The sequence below is a fragment of the Zingiber officinale genome, chromosome 10A, assembly GCF_018446385.1.
Source record: "Zingiber officinale cultivar Zhangliang chromosome 10A, Zo_v1.1, whole genome shotgun sequence".
Taxonomy (NCBI): Eukaryota; Viridiplantae; Streptophyta; class Magnoliopsida; order Zingiberales; family Zingiberaceae; genus Zingiber; species Zingiber officinale.
The window spans coordinates 81,809,288-81,819,293 of NC_056004.1; the positions used below are offsets into that span (position 1 = coordinate 81,809,288).

The window sequence follows — 10,006 nt, forward strand, 5'->3', positions numbered from 1 at the left end:
TCCGTTTCAATCTTCTTAGGACTGTTGAAGAGGTTTCCTTGCGTTAATTCTATTTTACATGGTTATTGATTGAATACACACTCATTAGTTGATCCTTGGAAAAATACGACTTGGGACTCCATACTACAGCGTTTGTCTTTATGTTTAATGAGTTCCACTCTTTATTAATTTGATATGACACGTGACATGCAAGAAGGCCATTATCAAATTTTGGCGTTGTTGCCGGGGAAGGTTTTCAACTAGTAATGTGTGTTTATTTTTAGAATGTGCATCTCTTTAGTTTCTTTGTTTTGCATATTCTTTGTTTCACAGGATATCTACTTGAATGCTCAATTTTTTTTTTTTTTTTTCATGACTAGGTCTTCGACAGATAAATTGTTTGAGTTAGATCCAGAGATTGAAAGGACTTTCAGGGCTTTGAGAATTCAAGAGAAAGTTTCAGAGGACTCAGAAAGTTCCTTATCATCTTTAGATACCCCTATGGCTGATCATAGTAGGACAATGAAGGAGCTTGCAGCTCCTGATGAGGCATTCAAGTATTCATGCATCACTTATCCAACCTTGGCAGGAGATTTTGAGTTGAGATCAGGATTGATTCATTTGCTTCTAAAATATCAAGGATTGTCTGGAGAAGACCCAAATAGACATTTGCATGAATTCCATGTGGTATGTTCAACCATGAAGCCACAAGGAATTTCAGAAGAGGATATCAAGCTAAGGGCTTTTCCATTTTCACTTACTGGAGCAGCAAAAGATTGGTTGTATTATTTACCACCGGGATTTATCACTTCTTGGATTGATATGAAGAAGGCTTTCTTGGAGAAATTCTTTCCAGCCTCAAGGACTGCAACTATTAGGAAAAGCATCTGTGGGATTCAACAAGTGGTGGGAGAGACACTTTATGATTATTGGGAGAGATTCAAGAAATTATGTTCAAGTTGTCCTCAACACCAAATTAGTGAGCAGTTGCTAGTTCAATACTTTTATGAGGGTTTGTTACCTATGGATAGAAGTATGATAGATGCAGCGGCTGGAGGAGCTTTAGTGAACAAAACTCCAGAACAAGCAAGGGAACTAATTTCGAACATGGCTGAAAATTCACAGCAATTTGGAAGTAGAGCACTCACGACTAGAGGAGTTGGTGAAGTTCAAATGGTTTCAAATGATCAAAAGGAGATAAAGAATTCATTGATGGAATTAACGACCTTGGTGAAACAACTAGCTTTGAACAACGCTACGCAATCTTCTAATGTGCCAACTATGCAATTTCCATGTAAACAAAGTGTAGTTTGTAGCATTTGTTCAAGTCAAGATCACCTTTCAGAACTTTGTCCGAATCTCCATCAGGATGAGTCTTTGGCAGCCTTTTCTAGAGCCCAACTCCAACAAAAATATGATCCTCATTCTTCTACATACAATCCGGGTTGGAGAGATCATCCAAATTTGAGGTATGGTAATTCGTTTTATCAACAATCATATTCGAATCAGCCAAATCAGCAGCATAATCAGAATTTTCAGCAAGGTTTCCAGCAGCATCAGCAAAGTTTTCAGCAGCATTACCACCCTACAAATCAATATCAGCAATCGTATCAGCCTTATCAGCAATTTCAGAATCAGAATCATCATTATCAATCTCAAAATCAGAATTTCCAGCAAGGGCAGAATTGGCCACAGCAAGTAATTCCAGCACTTCCAGCACCTGCAAGATTGAGTTTAACTCAAGGAGGTTCCAATAATGCTTCAAATTCAGATCCACAGCAAGCTAGATTGGAGGAATTGATGCAACAAATCCTTCAACAAAATCAGAACCAGCAAAGAACAGATTCTGCTCTTCAAAATTTAGAGAGGCAGATTGGGCAATTGGCTTCCAGCATAAATCAGATTCAAGCACAAGGATCAAGTCAATTACCTTCCCAAACAACTCCTAATCCAAAAGGGAATGTTAGTGCATTAACTTTGAGAAGTGGAAGAAGAATTTCAAAGAGTGCAAGTGATGAAGATCCAGCAAATCAGGAATTCTGTCTAGCAGATCCGCAACTAATTTCCAGCAGAAATGAAATTCCAGAGGTTAGAAATGTGCCAACTTCAAGTTCTATTCCAATTCACATTGATCCATTAAATTTGGAGCATTCACAAGGAGATGGAAGCTTAATTTCGAAAAATTCCAACAGCTTTTGTCCAGCTGAGCGAGTTCCAGCAGGAAACCCATATTTCAACAAATCTGGAATTTCAGAGTATCAACAGTCAGCTCAGAAAGATTCAGATCCGAGCCTTCCCTTACCCTTTCCTCAACGCAAAGTTCAACCAAGAAGAGATGCAGAGGAGGAGAAAGCTAAGGAATTTCAAGAGCTTGTGGATTTATTTAGCAAGGTAGAGGTTAATGTTCCCTTACTCACAATGATTAAGCAAATTCCAAAATATGCAAAATTTTTGAAGGATCTTTGTGTGCATAAGAAAAAGTTGAAAGGGAATGAGTTAATTAGCATGGGCAAAAATGTATCTGCACTCCTTCAAACAGTCCCTCAGAAATGTGAAGATCCTGGAGTGTTTACAGTTCCTTGTGAGATTGGGAGTAGTCTTTTTAAAGATGCCATGTTGGATTTGGGAGCTTCAATAAATGTGATGCCAAAATCAGTTTTTCAGACTTTGGGCATTGGACCATTACAACCTACAGGAGTAGTCATTCAATTAGCTGACCGCAGTCAGACTCACCCAGCCGGAGTTATTGAAGATGTATTGGTTAAGGTGAGAGAACTCATTTTCCCTGCAGATTTTTATATTCTTGATATGGAGGGAGACTATCTGGCCAGTAGATCTCCACTCATTCTAGGACGACCATTTTTGAAGACTACAAGGACCAAAATTGATGTTCATGCGAGCACACTTTCTATGGAGATAGGTGATACAGTGGTCTGATTCAGTATTCTTAACGCTATGAAGCATCCTAGAGAGGATCATTCTATTCTTAGTTTGGATATCTCAGAGGAGCTGGATAGTGTGGATTTCTTTTCAATGATTGATTCAGATTTTGCAAAGATTGGTTCAAGTGATGTTTTGACTACAGTTTTTGAAAATGATACAGATTTGGGAGTGGATGATAGGTCATGTGGATTATTTCATAGAGAAAAAGAAGTATGCGTAGGGGATTGCTTAGGAGAAGCTCTATCCCTAGAATCGTTCAGAGAAGAAGAAGTATGCATAGGGGATTGCTTAGGAGAAGCATTACCCCTGGAATCGCCTTCTATTGATCAGACACAGGATGAGTTGAAACCACTTCCTCCACATTTGAAGTATGCTTACTTAGGAGAGAACCAGCAGTTACCTGTCATCATAGCCCAGAATTTAGAACCAGAACAAGAAAGCAGATTATTGGAGGTTCTGAGACAGCACAGGAAGGCCATTGGATGGACATTAGCAGATATTCCTGGTATCAGTCCTTCTATTTGCATGCACAGAATTTATTTGGAGGAGGATGTGAAGCCAGTGAGACGGCCCCAGAGAAGACTTAACCCACTGATGCTTGATGTAGTAAAGAAAGAGGTGACTAGACTTCTACGGGCAGGTATCATTTACCCTATTTCTGATAGTAAGTGGGTAAGTCCTATTCATGTGGTACCAAAGAAATCTGGAGTGACAGTTGTGGCTAATGAAGAGAATGAGTTGGTGCCTATCAGGGTGAAGAATTCATGGAGAGTTTGTATAGACTACAGGAAGCTGAACCAGGCAAGCAGGAAGGACCATTACCCTTTGCCTTTTATTGATCAGATGTTGGAGAGATTGGCGGGTAAGTCACATTATTGCTTCCTTGACGGTTACACAGGATATTTTCAGATTTGCATCGCACCAGAGGATCAGGAGAAGACTACTTTCACTTGTCCTTTCGGTACATTCACTTATAGACGTATGCCATTTGGACTCTGCAACGCTCCAGGAACCTTTCAGCGGTGCATGGTGAGTATTTTTGGAGATTTATTAGCGCATTGCATGGAGGTTTTTATGGATGATTTTTCTGTATATGGTTCATCTTTTGATGCATGTCTAGGAAATTTGTCTAGGGTTTTAGATAGATGTATCGAGACAGACTTAGTACTTAATTTTGAAAAATGTCACTTTATGGTTGAGCATGGTATTGTTTTAGGACATATAGTCTCTAGGAGAGGAATTGAGGTAGATCCTACTAAAATTAGTGCTATATCTTCTTTATCTTACCCCGCATGCGTGCGGAATGTTCGAGCTTTTCTTGGTCATGCAGGATTTTACAGGAGATTTATTAGAGACTTCAGCAAGATTGCTCTTCCACTGTCACAGCTTCTTCAGAAAGATGTGGGCTTTCAATTTGATCAGAGGTGCAAGGAAGCTTTTAAGAGATTGAAGGAGGCTTTGATTTTTGCACCTATCATCAGGCCACCGGATTGGACATTACCATTTGAGCTTATGTGTGATGCTTCGAATTTTGCCATTGGGGCAGTTTTGGCATAGAGAGTAGAAGGAGCACCACATGTGATCTGCTATGCATCGAAGACTTTGGATTCGGCTCAAGCCAATTACACCACGACAGAAAAGGAGCTTCTTTCTATTGTTTTTGCTTTGGATAAATTTCGTTCATATTTGCTTTGTTCTCACGTGGTTGTATTTTCTGATCATGCAGCTTTGAAGTTTCTCCTCAAGAAGCCTGATGCTAAGCCCAGATTGATTAGATGGATGCTTCTACTCCAGGAGTTTGATTTGGAGATTCGTGATAGGAGTGGGAAGGAGAACTTGGTTGCAGATCATTTGAGCATAATTGAAGGGGAACTAGATCACACAGCTATTGATGATGATTTTAGAGATGAGCAGCTTTTTAGGGTGCATGGTGAGTCTCCATGGTATGCAGATTTGGTTAACTTCTTAGTAGGTAAAGTTTTTCCTGTACAATTTTCAAAAGCTCAAAAAGATAAATTGAAAAGTGATTCCAAATATTATGTATGGGATGATCCTTATTTGTGGAAATTTTATGGTGATCAAATCATTAGAAGATGCATACCTAATTTGGAGTTTCAGTCTGTATTATCATTCTGTCATTCATCTGAGTTTGGTGGCCATTTTGGACCACAACGGACAGCTAGGAAAGTGTTAGAGTGTGGTTTTTATTGGCCTACCATATTTCGTGATGCCTATGTTTTTTGTAAATCATGTGATAGGTGTCAACGAACTGGGAACATAGGACCTAGGAATGAAATGTCTCAAAATTATATGTTATTTTGTGAGATTTTTTATGTATGGGGTATTGATTTCATGGGTCCATTTCCTGTCTCTTTTGGATTTTCATATATTTTATTGGCAGTTGATTATGTTTCCAAATGGGTGGAGGCTATTCCCACCAGGACTGACGATTCTTCAGTTGTTGTGAGTTTTGTCAGGTCATATATTTTCTGCAGGTTTGGAGTGCCTAGAGCAATCATCAGTGATAAAGGGACACATTTTTGCAACAGTCAGATGAAGGCTATGCTGAGTAGATATAGGGTTTCACATAGAATTTCTACTTCCTATCATCCTCAAACAAATGGACAAGCTGAGGCCTGATAGGAAAGATTGGAGCAAGAGATTGGAGGATGCTCTTTGGGCCTATAGGACGACTTTTAAGACTCCTATAGGAATGTCTCCTTTCAGAATGGTTTATGGTAAAACTTGTCATCTTCCAGTGGAGATTGAACATAAGGCATTTTGGGCCATGAAAGCTTGCAATTTTGAGGTTGGCCTAGCAAGAGAAGAAAGGAAGTTACAACTTCAAGAACTTGAAGAAATTAGGTTGGAAGCTTATGAGAACGCACGGATCTATAAAGAGAAGATCAAAAACTTTCATGATAAGCACATTGTGGGTAAGGAATTTCATATTGGTGACAAGGTGCTTTTATATAGGTCATGGCTCAAATTTATTAAAGGTACATTGATATCTCGTTGGGAAGGTCCATTTGTTGTTACTAATGTTTTCTCTTATGGAGTTATTGAGATTAGGGAGGAGTCTTCGGGCCGGATTTTCAAGGTGAATGGGCATCGACTTAAAGTTTTTTATGAAACCAATAACCAAATGGAAATGGAGATAGTGAAACACGTTGATGCCATCTACCCAATTAAAGGGGAGTTTGTTCCAACTTAACTTTTATTTTTGCTTTCACACAATAATATTCTTTTGCTTTCACAACTTAGCTTTTAGTTCGTTCCTTATGGCATGTTTAGTTTCTTAATAAATTCTTTGGTTTACAAATAATAGTTTAGTGTAAGAAAATAAACTCTCTACTGTGAATAAAAATGGTACCCCCTTAGCAATTTTTCTATAACATATTAGAAGTAGAGAATGTGAGCTAGATTTGAATATCTATTTTTGGGGCTTAATGTCAATTATGGATTTCTAATTTTCTCAAGGTTGCAACTTAAGAATGGACATTTGATTGGTAATTGAATTGATACTTTTTCATACCTAGTGAGGATGAATCTTAATTGAGTGATGCACTTGTGTTATTACACTCTAGCGCTTGCTTTGATTCTTTCAAAACCACAATCCAATAGATTAAATCATGTTTTTGGAGGTAAATCTATTTGTTTCTTTGTTCCACACAAATTCTTGCTATTCTTTCTTGCTATCATCATGTCAATTTATGCCTTTTCATTTGTGAATCTTTTAAATATGGATACATGGTTTGTCATATGATGAATATTTTGGCCAAGGAGGATTTAGTTAAAGTGTGGGGGAAGGAATTTTTGGATGATATTTGTGGATTATATTTTGTTTGCATGAAGAACATTGGAGTGGTTCAAGAATGGGAAGTGAAAGTGCTAAGTGATTGATTCTTTTGAAGGATTTCTTTTGGTTGGTAATAACTGTTGGATTGTATACTGAAAGCCTAAGCTTTGTAAACATTCATTATGAATAAAGAATCACATTTGGTCAAATTGTCTACATTTGTTTGTAGTTGTTCATTTAATTTATATTGTAGATAACATAGTATGTGGTGTCACATACAGAAGATGATGTTATCAGTACCTTATAAATTATAAACAGTAGCTCACGACTAAAATGGAAAGGAACAAACCATTAGAAGGTCGTAGTGTAATTAGATATTAGTTTATCTTGACTATATAATTACACTAGTACACTCAGAGTGTATTGAGTGGACCATTAGAAGTCGTTTCTTTTATACTGACTTTATAAAGGAACAAAAACCTCAGTTATTATGGAAGTGTGTGCTCTTAATCCTAATATAATAACAAGCACGTATGTTTGATATTTATTTCTTTAATTTATCAATGGGTGAGATTTAGTTCGATGAATCAATAAACCCGATAAGTTGGGAAATGATATCACTTATAGTGTGTGTTGTTGATTATAGAAGGAAACTGTGTCCTAGAGATACTAGGTTGATAATGTCCTCAAGAGGAGCTCATAAAGATTATCATGTTAAACCCTGCAGGTGGACTTAGTCCGACGTGATAATAAGGTTGAGTGGTACTACTCTTGGACTTAGATATTAATTAAATGAGTTGTCAGTAACTCACTTAATTAGTGGACATTCGATATCTTAAACACAGGGAGACTAACACACTCATAATAAGAAGGAGCCCAAAAATGTAATTTGGGATTGGTGCGGTAGTTCAATGATAGTTCTCTAGTGGAATGAATTATCATTGATAAAATTAAGTTGTGTGTTCGGGGCGAACACGGGATGCTTAATTTTATCGGGAGACCAAAACCAATTCCTCCTCTCGGTCCCTATCGTAGCCTCTTATTTATAGAGTTCTATACCCACCTATACCCACCTTCTATACCCACCCAATAGGGGCCGGCCAAGCTAGCTTGGGAACAAGCTAGGGCCGGCCTAGGTATAATATTGGATGGCCGGCCCTAGCTTGAACCCAAGCTAGTGGGGGCCGGCCAAATTAGATTTAAAAGAGATTTTAATTTTAATTTTTATTATGTGGAAGAAATAATTTATTAAAGAGAATTAAAATTAAAATATCTCTCTTGTAAAAGATCTACAAAAGATTAAAGAAAGAGATTAGATCTCTTTCCTTATTTGTAGATTGGTGAGATATTTTATTTTCTCTTTAAAATTATTCACATGTTGATAAAATTAAAATTATAGAAATTTCCTTTTATCAACCATGAAGAAATTTTTAAAGAGAAATTTTATTTTTAAAATTTCCGGAAACAAATTAGGAAGTTTTAATTGTTGATTAAAACTTGTCTAATTTTTCCTTCATTGATGTGGCCAGCCATTAATTGGGAAATATTATTTTATTTTTCTCAATTAAATCATGTCAAGGGAATTAAGGAAATTTTATTGTAATTAAATTTCCTAATTTGCCTAGGCCAAGGAATATAAAAGAAGGGGTGAGGGTGCCTTCACAAGACACAACATCTATTATTTCTCTCCCTCTTTTGTTCCTTGGGGTGGCCGGCCATCCTCTCCCTCTCTTCCTTTTGTGGTGGCCGAACCCTTCTCTTCCATTGGAGCTCTTGTGGTGGCCGGATACTACTCGGAGAAGAAGAAGAAGAAGGAGAGAAAGCTAGCATCTCTTGGAGCTTGGTTAGTGTTTTGATTTTCTTCCTTAGTGAAGCTTCCTCTTTGTTGGCCGAACCTAGCTAGGAGGAGAAGAAGGTGATTGGTGGTTTCTCGTCTCGGAAGATCGTTGCCCACACAACGTCCGAGGTTAGAAGAGGAATACGGTAGAAGATCAAGAGGTTTTCCTACAAGGTATAACTAGTAATTTTTCTTTCCGCATCATGCTAGTTATTTATGGAAATAATACCAAATACAAGAGGCTTACGTTCTAGAATTTCGAATATGTTTTTCGAAGTTGTGTTCTTTTGTTTTTTTTTCCTTGTGATTTGATTGTTCTCTTTGGTTAACCTAAAGTTATTTTAGGAAATTAAATATTAGATTTCAATTAAAGGTTTTGTCTAGTCGGTGGTGGTTGCTCCCATATCCAAGAAGGCCATGTGCCTCGCCACGTCAGTACTGGGAACCAATTATGGAAATTAATATTTAATGGAATTAATAACTTAAGGAGACTTGGGTCGAACGTGTTAAGTTCCGCAGGAGATCCAAGTCAAAACCTAAAAGAACAAATAGATTAAGTTTTGGATCAAACGTGTTAAGTTCCGCAGGCGATCCAAAATTTAATTTAAAAGAACACATGGTAGCTAGGAAAAGGTTCAGACCTTTGTACAAAATTTTTGTACAGTGGAACCTATAGGTTTTCCGAGTAGCAACCAACAATTGGTATCAGAGCTAGGGTTTTGCCTCTGTGTATTTGGTATTTAGTTTAATTATGCACATGTCATACATAATTTAGGCAGGTTAATAGTAGGATGCGCTAACTTTGAGGATGCAGGATCCAACTATTATGGCTTTTAGTTATTATGTGTGTGATTGGACCCTTGGACATGTCAAGGGCATTTATATGTGTGTGCATGATTGTATTAAAATACAGCAGGAGCTGTATTTAGTTTTATTAGGATTTTATTTTTGATCTAGATACATGTACATTCCTTTTATGGAATATAGGATCAAAAATGTAAAATTCTATTTATGTCGTGGATCGAATCTTGCAAAGCGTGGAACCTTCTAGGAACCAGAGGCGCAGCGGAACTAAGGGCAAGATGGATGCGACAGCTAGACCCGGTGGCGGTGGCCAAATATGGCAGCAGCTTGGGATGACAACACACGGAGAACAACTAGAGATAAAAGTTATAATAGTGTTAGAGTGTATACTAAAAGCCTAGCTTTTGGTATAAACATTTATCTAGAAATAAGAATCACATTGGTCAAATGTCTACATTTATGATAAATGTAGTTGTTCAATTAATTTATATTGTAGATAACATGGTGTGTGGTGTCACACACAGAGGATCATGTTATCAGTACCTTATAAATTATAAACAGTAGCTCACGACCATAATGGAAAGGAACAAACCATTGGAAGGTCGTAGTGTAATTAGGTATTAGTTTATCTTAACTATATAATT

General features: G+C 37.4%; 2 protein-coding genes across 2 annotated transcripts; both read left to right on the plus strand.

The window, feature by feature from the left end:
• The first annotated feature begins 480 nt into the window (after positions 1-480).
• On the plus strand, positions 481-2,916 carry LOC122026733. Its single transcript, XM_042585458.1, has one exon. The coding sequence runs from the start codon at positions 481-483 to the stop codon at positions 2,914-2,916; it is 2,436 nt and encodes an 811-aa protein (XP_042441392.1).
• A 2,626-nt stretch (positions 2,917-5,542) lies between these two features.
• On the plus strand, positions 5,543-6,136 carry LOC122026734. The gene has a single exon (XM_042585460.1). The coding sequence runs from the start codon at positions 5,543-5,545 to the stop codon at positions 6,134-6,136; it is 594 nt and encodes a 197-aa protein (XP_042441394.1).
• Positions 6,137-10,006: the final 3,870 nt, after the last annotated feature.